The sequence below is a fragment of the Anguilla rostrata genome, chromosome 2 (genome assembly GCF_018555375.3).
Source record: "Anguilla rostrata isolate EN2019 chromosome 2, ASM1855537v3, whole genome shotgun sequence".
NCBI lineage: Eukaryota > Metazoa > Chordata > Actinopteri > Anguilliformes > Anguillidae > Anguilla > Anguilla rostrata.
In genome coordinates, this window is record NC_057934.1 from 17256107 (window position 1) to 17279641 (window position 23535).

Genomic DNA, 23535 nt, shown 5'->3' on the forward strand with positions numbered 1-23535 from the left:
AAAATATCAAAAATGGGGCACTGTATTACACACATATTTGAGCAGCATTTCAACAGGATCCATTCCATCCCACCTTTCATCACTATATCCAGTTTGCCCCTACATCCATTACATTCTTAAGTGGGTTACATTGTTTCCATGGAAGGGCTGCTGGGTGGCTCAACCGTGGTAAGTCACATGTCGGTAGCATGTTGATGCACAGCACGGTCTGGCATCGAGTTTATACCATGTCAAATTTCTGAACAATGTCCAGAGGCCACAAATGTATGCAACCCCAGACCATAAGCTGCAAGTGAACACATTGTTCCCCGATTTACTCCACAAGTTTTGTTTTTATGGAAGCGGTTATCCACGAATGTATGGCGGAGTATCACGATGGGCCTCAGCCGATACCGCAGCACTGCTTGTTTCTCCATTACCATTGTGTTCCGATTAATTTAGCAGATCTTGGAAAAATGCAGCTATGCTGTATGCTGTTTTAAACCATCAATCATATATGGTCAGCTTTAGAACTCTGTCCTATGAATTTTTTCAGTTGAGCGTGTTCTCCAAGCAAAGTTGCCTCCACGTCTACAAGAACTTTGATTTGTATCAATGCAATGCAAACACTGACGGACACAAGGCCTCCTAGTGGTAGGAGGCAGCTACGTCTCCTTCACTTGCCATGACACACTGGCCCACTTACATCATTCCACTTGCTTATTAATCTGGGTTAAGGGCCTTGTAAAAGACTGGTTACTTTTAAATAAGTCATTGTTTTACAGCATTGCCACCATGTTGATGAGCAACGTATGCGTGCCTTTGAAGCTATTTTTAACCAGAAGCATGAAGAATACCACCCACATTGAACTGCACTATGACGACAGGCAGATAAGTGAAAGAACAGAGCAAGACCATGGGAATGGTAATTGTAAAATTGAAAATGTAATTTTCACTGCATTCTTTGGCAGCAACACACAAACTAATTCAGTAACATTTATCACAAGTAGTCATACTTAAGAAAAATATTACAGTGACTACTTTGGTAAACTTTTTCACCCTTAATAATCAATTTATTGACATCTTTGGGGGGGGGGGGAGGGGGAACGTGCATTTCCAACAGCCTCTACAGAGTTAAGAGGAGTACAGAGCACAAACAACCAATAAAAAACATCAATGAGTGTTATCAAATTAGAAAATCTAGACAAAAAAGTGAGAGAAACAAGGACCTGAAATAAAGCATAACTTTGAAAGTCAGTCTCCTTAAATTTGTGAAAATCAGACAAAGAAATCAACACATTTTCTGGCCATCTATACTAGTTCCTGAGTGGGCGGGGAAAGGGGTGGGCCAAAATGGCAGGTCCCTTTGGTTAACACTCCTCAAACATAAAAAATGGCCAGTTGGAAAGGCAGCTTTGTATATCTATAGAACAATTTTCCACAAATTAAAAGTTTTCACCTTTCCAAGTGCATTTTCTCCAAGCAGCCATTTACTTGTATAACTAATGCTTACATTATATATCATTACCTTGTGAATGCTTTGTTAATGAGTAGAAAAATCTAGCTCAATCCTCAAATGTAAATGATACTGGAAACAGTGCCACACCGTTCTCATCCCACCATTCTACTAGCACACAAAACAGCGGAGCAAACATTTTTCACTCTCAAGCCCATCAAAATGTCATGGTCAGAATCAGAGCAAGAACAGACACACCCATGTGGTAAAGTGCAAGGGCGGCTGTCCCAAATTCACTGTCCAGAAATCTTAACTTGATGCTCGAACAGCTGGCTTGACAGAGCAGCCCTCTGAGGGATGGGGGGGGGGGGAATTGTATCGGAGAGGCTGACAAAAAAGTGCGCCAGGAAAATTTGCTTGGTTTCATTGTTCTCCACCAGACAGCAGCCTTAACTTACACCATCCACTTTCAGCAATTACCAGCTCAACTTCATGCTTAAGTAACTCTGCTGCAGACATTTCCAAACAACCTGAAATTAAAAACACCCCCCCATCCCATCCCTAATTGAGGTCTATTACTGTTCATAATTAACTCTAATGTGAAGCCCAGATGAAATAAAAACAAAGTAGAAAGGCCCTCTCTTCATGGCCACTTTATGACAGAAAAAAACAAAATAAATAAAATAAAGCTTTTAGATAGCTGGTGACTCCAGATTAATGTGGTAACAAACATGCAACGATACATTTAAAAAAATCTAAACTTTCTTATTAGAGTGTTCAGTCATCCACTTCAATTTTACATGTCGTAAAGGTGAACGGGTGGAGGCATCACACTATCAGAGACCTTAACTAAAGGCTATGGACAATTCACATAGTTTCAGCAAGCGCAAAAAGCAAGCGACGAGGACTGGCGTCTTTACAGAAGCCCGAGTGATACGCATAAATGTAATACAAAGCCGTACCGATGCACTGAGTACGGGGGTCCCTTAGGAGACCTGCACTACTTGGTTTTGTTGCGTATAGTGTGGCTAGTTCACTATCCAGGATTTGGAAGTTCTGGATGTCGAAGCTCCATCCAGGCCAAATCAGCCATACCATCGGGCGCGGCCCTTCTTGCCGACTGTCCACAAATCCCACGCACCATCGCCCGCTCTTCCCAGACCACATCAGGCGGGAGTGCGACCGGCGGTGCGTTCTGGCCGTGACGACAGCCGCAGCGGACGGTCCCATCGCGGCAACCGCGTTCGCATAAACAGCGTCAGCCACGCGTCGACCGTTTTCCTGAGAGACGACCGTCAGTTCAAAGAAGAGCGGTTAAACCCGCGGTCCAGGCTTCAGAGCGGAAAGTGGCATAAACCCTTCCTGAGAACAATGACCAGGCTGAACTTATCCAGAGAAACAAACAGGTCGAATCAGGACACCGACTGACTCAGGCAGTTTGATATTGCTTTTGAATTTAAAAAAATTAAAAAAACAAACAAGCAAACTTACACAGACATAAAGATTGATTATACATTTTCATAATTAAAGAGTCACTTCTTGTATGACCTGATAAAAAAATTAAAAAAAATTGATGGACTTGGGAGGTTAACTGCATGAGCCCACAACAGCAATTCAAAAGCCACAAAGAACATAGTGTCTTGGAAGATGGATTCCCATCTGGGGCAAAAATAATTTCATTCAGGTCAGAAGGCTCAGCATTGACTGCTTCCCCTGCTACAAAATATATTATGTAATAGCCTGCCACCTAGTGGGGGAAAGATGTACCATAGCCAAAGGTCTTCCTCCACAAAGGGTCAACTGAAAGAAAATCATTGGAAAGCGCCACATCATAGATGGGTAGAAACAATGTACCGTACCCTCTTCCAGGTTTTCGATAAGAAACACAGGCACCATCAATAACACTACATTTGTGAACCTTTCTCCTTTTCAGTTAACTAATCCAATATACCTGCCTCCAAAGCATCCAATCAAAAGCAAGTTAGGCACACAGGGCACCCCTTCAGGGTGAACATCACTATAAATAAGCAGAGATGTCCTGAAGGTCTGAGTCTGTCTTACAGTAAGTGGTTCACACACGTTTAATTACAGTCCTATAACAGGACATCTCAACTCCGGCCCAGTAGAGCAGCAGTACTGCAGGGTTTCCACTTCAACGAACGACCAACAATCTCAAAACTGGGAAGGGAAGATAAAAACGGACAAGATCTGAGTGACATCAGCGGAATCAGAAGGCTAAATGACTCGTCTAAATGGAAGTCTGCAGCTATACTGGAATTGAGAAACCATGGAGTGATTCCCTTCTTCTTACGCAATTAAACAAAATAAGTTAATCTTTTAAAAACTAAAACACTGAAAGTATACCAGCAATGCATTTGTGAATACAGTCAGTGGTGCAAATATCAATACGACCGCTTTCCACCTGTGCCAGGGAAACCATTGCTAGGACCTTGCACTTAAGGGGAAGGGCTCACAAGGGAACTCACACTCAAGGCAACAGCACCCTCATGTGGACAGGTGAAGTAAGGAACACTTGGTTTTGGCACAGAGAAGAAAGATTGAGGGGTTAACGGTAATACTAAAAACATCAGCTGAGTGCAAAACTGGAGCCTCTAAACATGGATTCAACTGCCGGCACCATTTCTTATTCCAAGATTGCGGCTGGTTGTTGCATGAAACAGGCCTGCATCTGCTTGAATCTGAGGCAGATTTTTTTTAAACACACACATACACACACACACACACACACACACACACACACACACACACACAAATATACACAAAACACCTGCAACTGGGGACTTCAAGGCACTTGTAAGTGTCTCTGGGACTTTTCTAGACTGGCCCAAAGGCCAGCTCCCGCACACCCCCCCCTTGTTCATATGGACCCAGCCTCAGCTTTCTCAGTCTCTGTTTTTTCTCAGGCCATGCTTGCATGACGAGGCTTCAAAGTTCTCAGGGTTGCCATGGTTTCCGGTCCCGGCCTTGCTGCTCTGGAATGTGTTTGTAGCGACACTTGTCCCCAAAGTGGCAGCCCGTGGTCCTCCAGAAGTAGCACTCATTCCCATTGATGGGACCCTGTCGTCTGGGCCTGTGACAAGAGACAAAGGGGAATAATGAGACTGGGCCCACCTCCCAAGAAGAGAGATACAACCACCACAAGCCAAAGACCAAGTTCCCCAGCCAAGGGAAACAATTACACTGCTATTTTAGCTAAGGCTGTTGAAGCCACTTTCTGCAGCAGACACACATCACAGACAGCAGATGATCACCTCTACATTCTTAATATTGAACAGTTCTGTGGCTCAACAGCCAGAACAAAAATATTCCAACTTGTTGCATCTTGAAAGTGCCTCTGTCCTTAATTAATTTTCTCATAAATATTCATGAACTGCAATATATCTCCAATTTCTCTCTCAAGTGTGACACAATGTACATTATTCACCATGTACCAGGAATAGGAATACAGGAATTTAGCAGACACTCTTATCCAGAGCAACTTACATTGTATCCAGTTATACAGCTGGATATATACTGGAGCAATGCAGGTTAAGTACCTTGCTCAAGGGTACAATGGCAGTGTCCTACCAGGAATCGAACCTGCAACCTTTAGGTTACAAGACCAAATCCTTAGCCATTCTACTACACTGCCGCACCATAAAATACACAGACAAGCGCATATGTGTATGTTCATGGTAAACGTGTGTGTGTGTGTGTGTGTATGGGAGATGTAACTACCCAGCAGCAGCAGCCTGTTGTGACACTAAGGGGGCGACACAGGGGGCGGTCCTCAGTGGGGAGGGTGGGGCTCTCAGTGGGCGACGGTCTGGGTAGCGAATCACCAGCCTGGTGTTTTCAATCTCCTTTCCCTGTGGGAAAGCACACAAAAGCAGACACTGACACTGAAAACCTAGACATGACTCACCATGACTGATCTCAGATCAGTGCTTGAAGACACAGTCCCCTGCAGCACACCCTGGTGTGGAGTCAATGGATGATAATGCACAGATAACACACACGTAACGCATTACAGAAAAACCCAATCAGACCTGTAGTGTTTCCAGAGCACGTGCAGCCATGTTGGCGTTCTTGAAGTTGACGAAGGCACAGAAGCGCTCGTGTAGGACACGGATGCTGTCAATCTCCCCACACCTGTAGATGGGGCGGGAGGAGACACGAAAGCTAAAGAGGTTCATATAAACGCACACGAGTAGAGGGGGTTGGAGTGGTGAATAATGTGTGTCTTCGACTAGTTCCAGTAGATTCATTGTCCAACCGTCCAACATTCAGGGCTCTATACTATACACATGTGCTAAAAAAGTTGAAAAATTTAGGAACACAATAATGTGTCCCAATTAGTACATATTCTCCTGAATAATTTTCCAATGAGCACATATCAATTTTCAACAGCAAATGCTCCTAAAATGGAGGCACTGTAGAGCCCAGACATGAACACAGTGTAATGTATTAAATGAAACTCAGCTACAGTACTACTGGAGAGCTGCCTAACAAAGTTAATCAAATAAAAGGTCAATATTGCCACAACCGGCAGGGGCAGAGAGGGTTGGAATGACAACACAAACAGAAGCTATCCCAACCAGCAGAACATCTTCCCAACAGCATACAGACAAGGGCTATATGTAGAGCCTACGTTTTGAAGAGGTCTCGAAGTTGCTTCTCTGTCAAGTCCACAGTGACATTTCCTACCCACAGAGATGGACAGGGAGCTCTGGAAGGCATGGTTGAGAAAAATTAAATCAGGCTACTTCAGAAATTGCATTGTAGGTGAGAGAAGGGTAATTTTTAGATGCATTAGTACTACAATAATTTCTGCTTGCACAAACACAGATGTGCAGAAGCACTTTGCAGTAAATACCAGTCACCAAGACAATAACTTCCAGTTGTGAATGTAGACTACAAGCAGTAGAGTCTGTGAATATGCGTGCTTTCCAGTAGTCTCAACAGATCTGTTAGCAAACAACAGTGTATTATATGAAAAGTTAACAACGTTTTCAGGGAGTTGGCCTTTTCTTGTTTGAAAAAAACTATTTTTCTATTTTCTTTAACATTTTTCACTTCAATTGTATATTTGACCAATGTAACTGATGTCTCCCTGAACTTTCCAAAATGAAAATATTCCCAACAGACCATGGGAACGCACACCACTAGTCATACTTTTGATTAAGGTGGTTCCCATGGTTCCCAATGTCCTAGAAACATTGACATTTCAGTATGATTCTCATTACATTACTGCCATTTGGACTGTAGTCTGGGGAAGTATGGCCATTAGAGACAGTACACTGCAAAATTCAGCTGATTTGAAACAGCTCTGACAAGCTAATTAAGTTATAGAAAAAAGTAAATAGGACAGACTCAGGAAACAAATACTTGCTTTAATGTTTCCATTGGCAGCATAAATGGTAGAATGAGGGGCTGCTGGGTGGCTCAGCCTATTAAGGCACTGCTCTAGTGCATTGATGGGACCCACGGTCTGGGATCAAATCCCAACCTTGCCTGTGCCAAATGTGGCTGGTAGCCCTGCAGGGGGCTGAATATTTGGCAGTAGTGTAGTGAAGGGTTAAGGAGGGCTCAGGGGGCTGGGATCCAAGTCTCATCTCTCAGGAGAACCTCCGCTGGTCGATCAGGGTCTGCTTGCTATCGCCGCACATGAAGTAGCTTCCCCATCCGTGCAGGCTTGGCTTGAGGGTGTGCAAAATCTGCTCTAGAGGAGATTTTCTACTCCAAAGGAGTAGACTTTGTCCATACCCTCCTGACTTGGCTGCAGAGACTGCAGTATGAGCACGGTTGTATATGACTAGGCATACCAAACTAGATGGAATATGTTTTTTAAAAGGCTTGAGCATAGACCTAATCTATAGAGGGTGGACAGAGCTCCTTTGGTTACCCCTCACATTAGCTTCCCCCAAGGCACACACAGGTTACTGTCAGCAAGAGATACTCCATTAAATAAAAAACTTTCAGTGTTCACCCACCCTGATTGGTCCTGTAAAGGGTCAAGGTCTTCCCCTGAAAAAAAGGAAAATAAGATTGAGCATCAGTAAGAGAAAGACACTGGTGACAGAATGCAGCTTGCAGTGATTTACTATCTTCAATTACTATCTATCTTTTTATCTTCAAAATATTCTGCAATGGACTTGTTTGCTTTGGAATGTGTTCTCTGTCGCCCTCTAGTAGGGTATGAAAGTGCAGTTCCTCTATTTTCAGATCAGGTTACTTGTTCATTCATAAAATTGATCACATCCTCCTTGCGCTGCACGTACCTTTGGCCACCTCTAGGGAGCTCAGCACAGCCTTAACTGTGGAAAACTTCTTCAGCAGCAACACACTTTGTGGCTCCTCAAACCCCAGCTCCTGACACACACAGATAGAGGAAAACACATTTAATACATAGTATGTGTATGTAGACACCCAAACATCACACCCTTGTTGAACATCTCATCCCAAAACCATGGGCATTAATAAGGAGTTAGTCTGGACCGCCAGACAGTGAGCCGTGATTCGTCACACCAGAGAACGCATTTTCACTGTTGCAGAGTCCAACTGCGGTGTGCTTTACACCACTCCAGCCGACCCTTGACATTGCACATGGTGATCTTAGGCTTGTGTACGGCTGTTCGGCCGTGAAAACCCATTTCATGAAGCTCCTGGCGAACAGTTCTTGTGCTGACGGTGCTTCCAGAGGCTTCAGGAACTCGGTAGTGAGCGTTGCAAACGAGGACAGATGATTTTCACGTGCTATGGGCTTCAGGACTCTGCGGTCCCGTTCTGTAAGCTTGTGTGGACTACCGCTTCGTGGCTGAGCTGTTGTTGCTCCTAGACATTTACACTTCACAATAATAGCACATTAGTTGACCGGGGCAGCTCTAGTAGGGTAGATATTTGAAAAACTGACTTGTTGGAAATGTGGCAACCTATGACAGTGCCACGTTGAAAGTCACTGAGCTCTTCTGTATGACACGTTTTACTGCCAATGTTTGTCTATGGAGACTGCATGGCTGTGTGCTTGATTTTATAGACCTGTTAGCAATGGGCGTGGCCAAAGTAGCCAAACCCATGTCCACAAACTTTCGGCCATGTTCTGTATACAATTATACATTAAAATAAACATCATTAGTTATTACCCACACATTGCACCACCACCACAAAAAGAGAAGTTAACCGAAAGAAGGGTCCACGTTTGAATCTATCGAGCTCCACTAACCAGGGACAATGGAAGCCCAGTAGGCACACTTACCACGAGCTGCAGGACTCTGCAGGTGAAGAGATCATTCCGTGCCTCCTCACAGTCATTATCCAGCCTCAGAACCTGCTCCATGGCTTTCTCTGCTTCACGGTACCGCTGGGTATCAAACACACAGAGGTGAAAGGTTAGCCATAGCCATAATCAACAACAGAGAGGGGTCAATAGGCAAACAGCAAATGCATCAATGTCCAGTAACACAGAGGACACAGACCACAGGTGGCTACAACCAGGCTCAGTAACACAGGGGCCTCACACACTCACAAAAACACGAACACACACGCCTAGTTCCCACTACGCAAAAATGATAATAATTATTGGTGCTTAACTCTAACCAACAGTAAGATTTGTCTAGTTCCAGATGTTGATGTCCTTCTTCACCATTTATAATGTCCTGATGACAGCCTGAAAAATATTCTGTAGTTTCCTTCAAACCCTTTTAAGTTTCATACCTGGAACCAATTTAGGTTGGTACATTTTATATATGGAACAAACTTATTATTGTACTTTTTCAAGAGCTTTAATCTTTCTTATGAGGGGCCCAGAACTGGACATAATACTTTGATAATATGTTTACAAACTTGCACTCAAATATTTTACAAGGGGAAAGATGTCATTTACGTCATGAATCTAACCACAACCCATGAGAACATTTTAAGCCAATTTCAACAAGTGATTGACAACACATGGTAGCTCCAACCAAATACAGGATTCAGTGAAGCGTCACTCTCTCATCACAAACATAGCCCACCAGTAACTCACCTTCAACCCCATAAGTGCACTCCCTTTGCGAAAATAGCCCTTTGGCCAATCAGGGGCCAGCTGGATGGACCGCTCTGCATCAGATAGAGCCATGGCATATTGATCCAAGCAGGCATAACAGTAGGAGCGATTCCCAAAAAACCTGCCACAGAAACGGAGACACTGATGACAGTTCCCACAAAGCATCCCCCCCCCCCCAAAAAAAAAAAAGTACTAACGTATTTTTCCCAGAATCCCCAGATGAAGAAAGCCACAACTGATTATTTCTTTACCACATTAGTCAACGAGGATCTTGTTATATATGGCTGCCATTTCCAATATGTTATGATATTAATTTAATTAATTCCTTTTTAAAAATGTTACGATTTAAAGCTCTGACACCACAAAAGGTGAAAACTGTAAAAGTGTTTAAATACTTTTGCAAGCTACTATATATACAAGTCATGGCTTGGAGGTGACAGGAAGTGAGCTCTGAACCTAACCAAACATGTCAGTCCTGCATACTCGCAAACTAGGCAAGTTGTACTCATTGATATGCTGAACAGTTTGTTCCAGCAACAGCATACAGTATGAATACCTGGAAAAAAGGCTCCACCCCAAAGCGAAAACCATGCTAAAGGAAACCCTGTTAAAGTGGTTACCTGTAATCGTTGGGGATGTAGTGGATTGCCTCTGTAAACTTGCTGATGGCATCAGCATACTGCCCCTTCTGCACCAACCGGATTCCCTTCTCTGCAGAGAAATGACAAAAGTCTAATTCTGAGAAACTGAAAACAAATATTCATGACAGACTGATTAGCCACCCCACCCCCTTACCCCCCAAAAAAATACAAATAAAAAACCACAACCCCAGCCTGCAAAGCCAGTGTGACAATAAGAGCAGTCACAGGGAGAGAGAAAAGGAAGTCATTCCAACAGGTGGCTTTGCTTTATGTGGCATATTCCTGGTGCGGTGACACCAGTGACTCTTCCGGAGTGAGTTTTTCCAAGACTGGGAAACTACTCAAATATCAAAGTACCAAGTCATCTGACCCATATAAAGGCTACCTAAACCTGCGCTTGTTTAAACAAAGTCATTATTCTCTCAGGCAGTGGAGAATAGAATCTCTGAGTGCTTTTTGCTTGCAACAGCGCTGTGGATAAAGCCTTACAACAGACACCCTCTCCACTACCCGTGGCTAGATGGCACTGTACTATACTGTCTGTGTACATGGATTACTCACCATTGCTAACAAAGTTGCAGTATGAATGTGGCTTCTTTAAACAAGTGGGCAGACACCGGCGAGCGTTCAAACTTGTTCAGTGAACAGACTTGTTTCCCCAGCTGTTCACAACTGGCTCCATCTGTGTTTACAAGCCTACCCAGTCCCTCGCCTTCAGGACACGCCCCCTTCGCCAAGGTTACGGCAGACTCACCTGTGAGCGAGGCGCCCTTTTTGGTCACGGCATCCGCCATGGTCTCCTGAAACAGCACCAGGTTACCACATCACAGTGCGAGGAAAATATGTTTGCTTAGCAAAAATCCTAACAATCCCCGACACCCCCAACACGCCCACTTACCCCTAGGGAGCCAAACAGACAGACAGTCTAAACGCGCAGCAAAGACATGTCAGACATGGCCTTATGGCAGCGTAACGAGGCTGGCTGACAGCGCTGTTTGTTCACAATGAGCAAAGGATATTCCAAGAACTGTTTATCTGGCTTTAAGCCCCATTCTTTACTGATGAATCAGCTGCTGCAGTTTTAACCACCGCATCAAATGTCTGAGAAGCATTTGTGTTTAAAGCTCAGGTGGAAGACTTGAGCCGGCCACAAATGCAGCACAGAGCCTGAGGTATTTGGCTGCTCGGTCAACAGCACCACTGGTTAAAGGCATACTATGCAGGAGTATAATATTTAACCTTGAAAATATTATAAAATAACCGTGCTCAGTCATATCTATGATGCACTGGCTCGGTCTTCTGGCACATTTGCAGAATCTGTGGTTCTCTGCCTGAATTTCTTCTTCTAAGATGTGTTTGGGACATTTCTGGGCTTGACGCTCTTTTCTGTGTGGGGAGGGGTGGGTGTGGCTTGTGGAGATCAGGGATCAGGTTTCAGCGGAGCATTTGTAGCTAGCTACCTACTGCAATGGTGGAAATGCAGAAACGCAAGCACAGCGAAGCGAAATAACAAGCTAACAGTTCGAAAACTAGAGTCAACCTTGGAATTGCTTTTCTTCGATGGCCACAGATATCGAAAAGTGGAGATATAAAAATAAAAAGGTATGAAAATGGATACAAAATACAAAACGGAGGTGGCCGGGCAGAGATGAAGGAAGAGACTTCTTTGATTGTAAACACAGGATCCACAGCAAAGCTAAAAATCCAGCATAGTATGCCTTTAAAACCTTTCTTGATGCTACTCCTTAGGCACAACATGGGGGAGTGGGAATGGACAAGGAAGGGATGCGGCGCTAACCTCCCCGGTTCTGGCCTCATTCTCCTTGTTCTCCTTGGACCCAGAACCCGACTTGGTTCTGCCCTTGGGTCGGATGTGACTGGCGGCATTCGCGACGAAGGCACTGCTGACATCCCACTCTGGCTCCTGCCCAGAAAAGGGAGAATCCAGTAAGAAGGGGGGCTGTCAGTTCACCAAACAAGCTTTAGAAACAAACTAAACACAGTACATTTATAATATTATTATTTTGCACCTAGAACACCAAAAATGGCCATGTTGTGCCTGTGAGTGAACCAGTCACTCATATTTCCCTATAGGGAATAATGAAGTGTCACATGACTTGATTTGTCTTGAGAAGGGTTACTGCTGGAATTATGGGGGTAAAGCACCTTAGTACTGTTACTGTTACATTAAGGCATTAAGGTCTCCAACCTCAGGTGATGCATTTCAGAACACAAGGTGCTTTACTGAGTAATTATACAGTACGTTCCATTTTGGAGCTTTCCGTTAGAAGTACACTTAAATACCTTGGTTATGTTCACAATTTAAAAAATGAGCTTTAGGGAAACGTTCAGTGATAAATAAAATAAAACTATGTAGGGGCCTTGAATTTTTATGGAATTGCCTACTTCAATGCCAGTTGGGAGGTAGACCAAAAATATTTTTAATCAGGACAAGGTGCAACAGCACCCTTGGTCAAAGTAGGTAAATGCATTATTTACTGTATTAGATCAAAAATGCATGTTCATAAATAATCTACACTGCAGCTAGAATTTAACCAAGCAAAATAAATAATTAGAAGGTTATACAGAAAAATTGAAGATGATGTATGGGCCAAAGTCCTCATCATCATCATCATAACCACCACCTACCTCCTCACAGGAGCTCAGCTGTGCGGTTTGGTTGCTTTGGTTCCCAAAAGCAACGAGCAGGGGGGCAGCCCTGTCTTTGCAGTACGGAACAGCGACCTGCTCCACCTCTACCACCTCCTCTTCCTCATCATTCTCGCTCTCCTCGCTCTCCAGCTCTGTGTGGCCCTCCTTGTCCTCGGTGCCCTGCTCCAGATGAAACGGCTCCATATCACACTGAGACACTGGAGCCCCAGCCACAGCAACCATGTCTCCTCCTCCCTCCTTCAGGCTAGTATGTACACATGACGTGACTACATACAATTAAGCGTTTTTAAATGGGCGGCAGCGTAGCATAACGGTTAGGGAACTGAGCTTGCAACCAAGGTGTAGCACTGCCGTTGTACCGTAGAGCAAGGTGCTTAACCAGAATTGCTTCAGTATGTACCCAGATGTATAAACAGATTGCATGACAAAGAATCTGGATCACAACATTGAAAGAACACTCGTTTTGTCTTACAATTGCACTCATATTAATTATAATAAACAGATTATAAATCGCACATCATACATTTGATATCCCTCTAACTCTCCCCCGTTTTTTCTCTTCCCTACCCCCAACCCATCTCTCACTCAAACCCCTTTACCTCCTCAGCACTCTCATTCTTTCCCACTCTCTCCATCTTCTTCCTCTCTCGCTGACGCTGAAAAAATGAAGCAGGGCCCATTTGAAAGCAAAAGCATCCAATAAATAAGGTTTAAACCTTAAACCCAGACAAACTTTATATTGCCCTCCAATGCTAATCAACCACCTTTGTCGTCAGTACTGTTCAGCAGCAGCTACCCACACAGGATTTGAACCTACGACCTCCTGTCCTGTGCACCTTATAATCCCCGCCCTGTCTCAGTGTCCAGGCCACATAAACATGCCCCAGGTTAGCCGGCTGAATGATCCCTCTCTCCTCACTTCAGCCCACATGTGATGAGAGTTCTGGCTCCAAACCGCTGCTGTACATCACCAAGGTGGGTGATACGCATTGAGGGAGGCTGAGGTGAGTTCAGCTTTCATTCTCAACTTGAAAGTACTTTGAGATCATGGAAAGCATTATGAAATAAATGAAATCTATCAGTAGCTTTAGTATTACTAGTAGTTGTACTAGCTGTAGTAGTAGTACTAGTACTATAGTGGTAATAGTAGTAATACCAGTAGTAGTTCTTGTAGTAGTACTAGTACTACCAGTAGTAGTTCTTGTAGTAGTACTAGTACTATAGTAGTAGTAATAGTACTAGTACTACTAGAAGTATTTCTTGTAGTAGTATTAATAGAAGTAGCAGTAATCGTAGTAGTCATAATAGTAGTAGTACTAGTAGTAGAACTAATACTACAGTAGTAGTAGTTGTAGCAGTATGGGCTTACCTTCCTCTTAGCTCTACGTCTCTCTGCCCTCCGTCTGGCCCGCTCCTCCTCACTGAGCCCCTCCTCCCCATTCAGGATATCCTATAAAAGGAGGCAGTCAGAGCCACAGGCCTAAGCCGGTTGGGCACAGACATCCACAGTAGCAACCAAACCTCAATCTCAGCTGCATTATCATCATATATCATCATACACCATACCTGAGAGAGCAAATCATCTTGGGAATTCTGAGCACGGACCCCACACTCCATCTCCTCCTGTTGCTGCTCACCAGGGCCTTCTGGGAAAGCGAGATGCTCGTCACACACTGATGATGGCAGAGGCAGGTCACAGGCCTCTGAATAACATCAGACAACTACGGCGATGCTTCTGACCAATCAAAGAGGGCAGTGAAAACAAACAGATTATGTGAAAGTGACCACAAAGCAAAAGCTAAATATCACTGTTAAAAAATCATCCTGGCCCTCATTTTTACAGTAACTGAGCTTGTGCAACAGTATGAGCACTTGTACGGCACAACTTAGTAAAAGGCAAATTACCTCAAGCCAGTTGAAAAGAAAGATGGACAATTTACTTTTCTGAACTTGAGAAACTAGGACTTTTCCAGGACCGTGAGCTGTGAGAAATTCAATGACTGTTCCACTAGTCACTAGTGACAACTGATTTTCTTTGGAAAGGAGTAAAGAAAAATGTGACAGCTGCATTATACCATCCACCTCTATAGTGGTGGGGCAGACTGTGGAGAGGGGGAGGGGAGTATGGTCTCACAAAATTCATTTAGGGGGAATCCTTGTGACAACTGCAGCAGTTAACAGTCTGGTTACAATCTTGCTGTAGGCCTGGTGTTATCTACCTCTGCTCTGCTGGATGACGCAATGCTCTCAGTGTGCAGAGACGCAATGTGCTTACACTCCGGCTGGTTGGACGCAATACTGTATGATTCTGCAGGAGTTTGGACTGGAGGGTTTTTATGCAAAACAACTGTTTAATCCCCATTCTTTCCTTTTATCCCAAATGGTAGGCCACAGCAGTAGACCCTGAGAGAAACATGTTGCATGAGTTCAGGAGGGTACACATTACCGTGGGAGTCCACTGAAATGTATGCGGCCTGTCTGTTCAGGACAAATAAACTATCTATCTATCTATCTATCTACACGCTACCATGGGACTCCCCTGAAATGCATGCAGCCAGTCAGTTCAGGAGGGGACACGCTACCATGGGACTCCCCTGAAATGCATGCAGCCAGAAGCCACTGCTGTTCACTCTACAATCCACCTGTTGAGCTGTGTAATAACTGCAGAGAAGGCAGGCAGACCGCAGAAGAGCAATCAACCAAATTGGCACAGGCAGGATTAGATCCAAACTGTAGTGTCACCGCGATTAAATCAAGCGTGCAAATCAATACGCCACTTGTCAGCCACGGCAACATCATAAATAGGACAACTATCTGTGTAACTTACAAGGACATAAACTGATTTCAGACTTCTGCGACTACTGACAGTACAAGAAGCTCCTATTCCAGTTGTGGATGGGGAAGAAAGAAGAACTAACAAGCATCTCCAAAGGTAGTTGGGAGTCCCTCTAAGCATCACATCAGTACGGCTCTCCATAAGATTTGGCCACCTACAGCTCCCACTGTCTTCGGTGATAGAAGAATTCAAGGTGGAAAAGTGAAGGGTTGTGATGACAATCAAGGCATTCAGGGATGACCTTGTCAGAGGTACGGGAGTCACAACAAGATCAGACTGCAAGTGGGCAGCAAATGTAGCAGGTGGTCAGGTGGAAAGTGTGCTGAAGCTGCAGGATGTCATTGGAAACCCATTCACAGAAAGACAAGGACTTGGAAACTCCCACATGCAGCAATGGGGAAAGGTAGACATGAAGGACTGGAGAGCCATGAAACAAGCTGAAGTATGGAATCTAGTGGAGGAGGAACAAAGATGAGGAGCTTGGATCTCAAGCAGCCAGGACAACAGGGACCTCCCCAAGAGGAAGATATCATAGGCGAAATAATGGAGGTTGCAGCCCTTCCATATATCTTTCCTGCTGTTATGACCAACAAATCTGAACAGGTGGGACACGAGAAAGTGAAACCTGCACAGGTGGAGCAGGAGAGATGCAAATAACACCAGAACCATAAAAAACCAACAACAATAAACAAATTTGTCAGGGGGGTAGAGACAAAATTTTGTATAAAATAACCAGGATCAACTTGCTGCATAAGGCTCAATCATGGGAAAAGAGGGTGGACCTGGTGGAAAAGCTGCAGTTTCCCCAAGTTGTTCAAAGAACCCTTTGGTAATTTGGTCTGAAGAGGCCAGAAGAATTATCCTGATAGACTTGACAATTCCATGGAAGGAGGCCTGCACCCAAGCCTCAGAGGGAAAGTGCAATAAATACCGAGACCTGGTACAGGACCGCAGTGACAAGGGTTGGCAAAAATGGCTGTTCCTGGTTGAGGTAAGCCACAGAGAATTCCCTGAGAAGTGTGTGTAGGGAATGCTAACAGCCATTGGAATAGATGGGAGGGTAAGGACGACAGCTGTTCATAGGCTGGGGAAGGCAGAAGAAAGAGTTGTGCTGGTTGTGGAATATGAGGGATGAGTTGAACTAGAAACAGGAGAAGATGGTCAGAAATTTGGCCACCGCTGCTTTCCTGCAAACTAGACTGGATTACGGTTGAGGGTCGAAAGTTGGACACCATCTAATCTAATGACATAAACTCCTGGCTTAGGCAACAGTTATGTGACTATACGTAAAGCATCCTTTGAGTATTTACTCCATTCAATCTGAAACCAATATTCCATTTACTGCTGCTGAGACTCATGGTTTGAGTCTCAGCAGCAGTAATGTGTAGATATGTAGCGTTTCAAATTTTGGAGCAAGGTCCATGAGAGGGAACTGCATCAAATCTGATCAAGTTTTGGATCAAATTTGAACCATGCCAGCGCCGACTGTGGTCGGTAGCTCCAAATGGAAATGCATGATTGCCGATTGTGTTGCCCTGGTTAGGAGAGGGTTCAGTCAATAAGGGGTCTGCATCTCATTGCTCTCTAGTGACCCCAGCTGGTCAATCAGTGTGCCCGTAGACTGTATGTCAAAGTCGTGTATGGCAGGTCTTCCTATAACTCCACTCTAAGCGAGCTTAGCTACAGTGGAAATAAGAAGATTGGCAACACCACGTGTTTTGGAGGAAAACAGCAGGTGTCTACACTCTCCCGAATTGGCAGTGGGATTCACGCATTAACACAGTAATTGGACATTCCAATTTAAGGTGGGAACTGAATATGTATAGCCCCATATTGGGTACCAAATATTTTTTTAAAGGCAAATGGCTGTAGAAGACAACACTTCATTCAACAAAAACACAATTTTCTAAACCCCCAGAGAGGATCGCATGTTAGTACACAAGGCCTGAGGTGCTTACTCCTGGAAACTGGAGTCAGTAAGTCCAACTTCCCCACTCCAGTCATACCAAAGACTTTCAAAATAGACCCCAAGCCACTCTCCAAGGCATTCTGCATTTGAGAGGAATACGATTAATGGCCAAAGGATGGGTTACTGTATTGTCCAGTGGGCATAATTACACATCTCTGTTTGACCCCAAGGCCCAACTAAGCCCAAGCATGTTTTCTGTTACTGAGACCCTTGGGATAAATACATGTATATACATGCTCATATTAGGTTTCCAACAGAAACCATATGCCCCCTAACACTTTGGGAAAGGTTTACAGGAATTCAATGAGCAAGAAAAGATGGTTTTTATTGCTTTGTACAATGAAGACAGTAATAAAAACCATTTGCACAAATGGATCTACTCAAACATATATGAGAAAAAAGGCAAGAGGGATCAACATGTTTTACATCAGTGTCTCTGAAGACTTAAAAGTCAGTCAAACATTTCCCAGGTTTCTTGTTGTATTACTTCATGAGCATAACAGCAGAAGAGTTAAACATAACACTGTGTGAGCCTTCTGCAAAGAACACACAGCATCAAATCTTAGCCTTCCCAAAGTCAGAAAATATATTTCATACCGCTTATATAAAGCAGAACGTTTTTAAATAAACTGTCTGTAAAAGAAAGAAACCCATCTGAGAAAGCTCGTCCTTCAGTTTTTAACAAAAGTTTGAATTCCATTTTAATTTTTCTAATGACGTCAGAAAAAATACCGCAAAAGCAACATTCAGTTCTCTCCCTCACTGGTTCAAATGCAAAATGTTACATTCAGACAGACGGCAGAAAGAAAAAAATAGTGAGACACAGGAGAGTGAACTGTTCTTCCAGAGGAAAGGTTCACACTTCTATTGAACTCAACCTTGAGAAAAAAGTTATTTTCATGAGAACACACAACCCACTGCCAAAATGTGACATGACAAAATATGCACTGCCTTAACAGAAGTAAAGCAACACTGCACAAAAAAATAATTTGGTGCTTCCATTTGTACACCAGTACACGTGTTGACTTTCTAGAATTACAATATAAAACTGTCAGCATATCATACAATTCCACAGATGAAGCCAGTATACCATAATATTACAATCTTTAGCATAGTGCAAGCCTTTTAGAAATGTAGTCACAACAGTAACTACACAACATTTCTATTTAAAACTTGAACAGAATGGAATAAAGGACATAAGGTAGCACATTGCCTTTCATGAAATCTTTTCTTTCATTAAAACAAATGTTTCATTGTGTTATTGTGAATCAGTTGAACCTCCGTACTGAAAAGCATACTGCAAAAAACAATTATTATCATTCTTATTCTTAATGCCATAATCATTTGGCATTCAAAATAGTACAGGCAGGATCATGTCCCCATTTCTATGAGGACCATACAGAACTAACTGTTCGTTCATCCAGTACTTCTCTCATCTCTGTCAGAATTTCATACCTCAGCATGAGAACAAACTACAGCCAAGATTAAAATGAAATTCTACCAGTCACTAAAGATGTGGGTAAACATTGCAAAAGACAAAAATAAAATCAGAGTTTTTGTTTTGTGAGGTCAAAGGGTAGATATCAAAAACATCTGCTTGTCTAGGCCACTCCCCAAGACCAGCAACATAGCCAGTCCCTTTCAGTACAGACAACCCACAATTTAACAGAGATGTTTCAAACCCTCAATAATAGGCTCCTTTCACTAGTGGACACTTTTAATGCAGTCTGGGCACTGAAACTTGATTCACACAAGAGTAAGCCAACAGCATCTCCTTGTTATTTAATTAACACTAAACGACTGTTGACAAAGTATTCAGAAATTGTGCATGGGAGAAACAAGATATTTTCTTGGACTGGTTCAAACATGCTGTATAATACCATGATGTTCTAACTGCATTTTAAAAAATAATGAAGTACTACAAGAATATTGCAGCATATACCATAATACATCTGAATAACTCACTACAACATGTGAATAACTCATCCCAACCAGTGTCAGCGCACAAACAGAAACCACATGCCACTGAGCCAATAACTGTAAATTCCAGATTACACATTCTGACAAAGAGAGAAAGAGAAAGAGAAAGAGAAAGAGAGCTATAGCAAAACAGAAGCAGCTAAAGTAAATTCAAAGCAGATGCCTCTTCCTATCTCTGAGAAGGAAAAATCCCAGTGACTGCCATAAAGAGAGAGAAAGAAATAAACAAAGAAACAAACAACCTTTCGAGGATGCCATCATGCCTTTACTGTGATGCCATCATCTCTGTGGCATAACACAGCCACATCACAGACTGCTGCATAATGTTCCCCAAACAGAAACACATACTCTCAAATGACTTCCAAAACAGAACTCCCCTGCTGATGTGTGGTGACCATTCAGGAGCAAAATGGCTGCCATGCATCAGCCACAACAACAGACACCAACCTGGCTGATGCATTGTGGTGGTTGAGGTGACTTACGGTGTGTAACCCTAACCCACTACAAAGTACTTTCAGATGCAATGTAAAACACTTCCAGGTTAAATCTTATGTAATGTATTATTATTATTATAACTGAGACTGTGTGATTTATGGCCAGATCTGTAGGTTGGCCTGCAAGGACTCCGGTAACTGACAGGACAGTAGCCTCGAAAAGCATAGTAGAGGACCAAAGGCAGGGCAACCACATGGCACAGAGACCAGGGACTATAATGGAATCTGCCTTTTAACATTTCTCAGTGAAACTGGCACGTTGGCATGGGGGAAATGCCTCATACGTCTATGCTGAGCTGTACATTACAAATCCAGTCTCACTACAGAACATACAAGCAGATGTTACGCCATCAACAAAACAGTCATTAACACACTAACACACCTTTTCATTACACTCCCCAAAGCGGAACGAACAAGAATGAGAGGAGGTTCAATTTGACTAGCTGGAGTGAAAGCTGGACCCAGCAAGAACAAAGGCTGACTAGGTGCAGGGCTGGCTTCCCAGCACACCCAGCACCAATGGAAGGAGCTATCAAAGTAACATTTATGGTGCGCTGGAGTAAACCACATTATCGGTTTTCCCGAAACCGAAGACAGCCTCGGGGTTGCCCTCTTCCAATGGCTGACCCCACTAGCCTTTAGCCACACCCTTCAGCAAGAGCTGGAAAAGAACAAAAATACATGAAGACAGCATGTGTCACTAATTTCCCTTCCCCCTTCCCAAATTGTAGAAGATTTCACACCCGGAACCAACAGGCCTTTTCTATTTTTAATATAACCAGGGTCTCTATACAAGCATATGATGCCTTAATGACTCTTCAGTCAGTTCAGGTAGGAGCACTGAGAAAAAAATACAATAAAAAGTAATAATAATAATAATAATAAGTACTAGATAAATATGAATTAATGAATTACCACGATGCGATTAATCTAAACTGACATACTTTCAACATGCCCCCCCCCCCTTTTTTTTACATGCTAGTCCACCATTTACAGAATATTAAAAGACTATGCAATAAAAGCAAACGCATAATATTTTCTTACATTTTGTAACTAAAACATTTACATGAAAGAGCACTGCATTTTGGAGGAATGGAGAACTGGCTTGGGAAAAGTCCCAAAAGCTAAGATCTTTACTATATTTGAGCTGAATGTAAAGAGAAAATCCAAAAGACAAACATTCTTGTTTTGCATGTTGAATACAAATGTAGGATTCAAACTGTAATATCTTCAATTTAATCAACAATAACTTTCACCAGCCATGACATAACATGTTGCTACAGCCTAGTCTCTTGCGCCAGGAATCCATCACAATGGGCCTTGGAATTCATCCCTTCCGCTCTGTTTTACTAAAATCGTAGCCTTAAGTAATGAACAACTGATGCAATAATTACTATTTCAAAAAAGGAAAGAAACCGAAACCACATAAATGGACCTTAAGCTTCGGGCATGCGAAATCAAAACAACGTAAAAGTAACCATACCACAATGTTAGCAAGTTCAGCAGTGAAAATGGAATCTCAATAAAACAGTTGTGGATGCACGAAGCAGTGAGCCTTCAAGAGACTCACTCTTGAAGGTAAAAATATGTGGACCCTGGGACACAGTCAGGCAATAGCTAATGTGAATAAAAACCACACGAAGACCGCCGAACCAGAATCCCCACCAACAAACGTGTCACTTCCAGAACAATTCTTGAATTAGCTGCCTGATTGCAACGTAGCCTGATACTGACTAATGCACCAGAGAACCGAAAGCACGTATAGACAATTTCTGGTATATTTCTTGACAATCCATATTCCCATCAGATTTACATTCCATGGGCTATAATCTAAAAAGAAAGAGTCACTGGGGGGTTCTCTTTTGGGCTAAATTACTTCATTTTTAGAACACAGCATAGTTTGTCTATTTATGACAATGCTGAATACATAGAGCTTTTGAGGTTCACTCACGAGTCCAAAAGTATGCAATTGTAAATATAACTTTTCGGTCACGTGGTTGAACATAAACACTAAATGCTTCGCTGTGGCTAGCAAGCCACCTAGCTAAATAACTATAAATGAATAGCCTATAATTGCGTCGTGTCGCTTAATTGTATTCCCTTCGAGACTAAACAGTAACATGCGAGATACAAAATTGCAACAATGTTCAATCAAATCAAACGCAAACCGATCTTCAAGAACAAAAAAGTTGTGCATTGTTTAGCCAACACTACGGTAAATTGGGAAGGTACGGACCGCCCAAGCGACAAAGAACTTGACAGTTTTTAAAAGTTTACCAGAAGCATTGCTTACCGCTTATTATTCCCAAGAATCTGCAAATGTTTTTGGTGAATCTCATCAGAGCGACCATCCAGCATTATTGGTTCAAGTGAAACTTGATTTTAAAGTATGTCTGTTCGCTACATTTACGCAAAGACACGCCGGGTACACGGCACAACACGAAGTTAACGTCAGATATCATAGGGAATCTCAGTTGTTCCTCCGCTTCCTGAGACCGTCAAACAGTCGGCATATTTGGCTTTAACGCCACCCATCAACGTCTTAAAGGGGCCCAAACCAGCGCGCTATTTCACAATCGCAAGACGGTATGATTTACCACAGTCATATGAAGACACACTTTTTAGTGACTTTTTGGGACATACAATGCACATAAAACTAACTGCGGTGGTGATCACGCAATAATACTAAAATACCTATATTTTAAAAGCTACGAAATTCGTACTCGCCGCAGAATAGACTATAGAACAACTGTTTAAATTTAAACGCGTGAGTTTAGATTGGCCCTTAACACCAGAGTCTGAGACAACGCGTGAGATATATGATTACTGCCAAGACCAAAATTACAGAGATTGTAAAAACATTATTGAACCAAGTGATAAAAAATATTTGAGCTAAATATGATCATCACAATAACTAGGCTACTTAACTGTCCTAGCATGCATGTGCTCTCAGCCCACATAAGCTTCTGTTGTGGAGGGATGGGAACAGTGGCATGTTGAAAGCATTTTCTTAAGTTACATACTGAATTTTGGTTCTTGTCAGACTCAGATGGCAAATGTGACAGTGTTATCCTGCCAAACACATGCACATATATAAGGTATGGATTAATCTCATATCACACATCACAGAACAATAATAAATGCATAAAATATGACAAGTGTCACAGCAAACTATATTGACTCAATTATATCTGTGGATTTTGCACGACTATGCATGTTTTACAAGAAATATCTTTCTAAACCTTCTGAAAAGAACAGATTAATCTAAAATTATATCTTTATGAAAAGTTAATCTTTCTGATCTTCTTGTTCTAGCCTAACACTATGATACCTGGTTCAACTAGTTAGCTAAGAATGGTCTTCAATCAAGACCTAGATGAGTAGAATCAGGTGTCTTAATACTGCTAGGCTAAAACAAAAACCTGAACCCACACCGGCCATTTTTGGATAGGATTGGACACTC

At 42.8% G+C, this 23535-nt stretch overlaps 1 protein-coding gene across 4 annotated transcripts; it reads right to left on the reverse strand.

Annotated features, from left to right (window-relative positions):
* Positions 1-905: 905 nt before the first annotated feature.
* Positions 906-22595, reverse strand: zgc:123010 (uncharacterized protein LOC641500 homolog). Of its 4 annotated transcripts, none has more exons than XM_064320890.1 (16): positions 22366-22595; positions 14360-14436; positions 14163-14243; positions 13393-13449; positions 12770-12955; positions 11919-12044; positions 10875-10920; positions 10100-10190; positions 9459-9600; positions 8691-8795; positions 7717-7807; positions 7429-7462; positions 6087-6164; positions 5485-5587; positions 5174-5304; positions 906-4526 (listed from the first exon to the last, which is right to left on the reverse strand). In XM_064320890.1, the coding sequence occupies exons 1-16, from the start codon at positions 22421-22423 to the stop codon at positions 4391-4393; spliced, it is 1542 nt and encodes a 513-aa protein (XP_064176960.1). In that variant the 5' UTR covers positions 22424-22595; the 3' UTR covers positions 906-4390. The 4 variants fall into 4 exon arrangements, with proteins under 4 accessions (XP_064176960.1, XP_064176961.1, XP_064176958.1 ...); XM_064320891.1 differs by having other exon boundaries at positions 14360-14528; positions 22366-22594; XM_064320888.1 differs by having other exon boundaries at positions 14360-14439; positions 22366-22593.
* Positions 22596-23535: the final 940 nt, after the last annotated feature.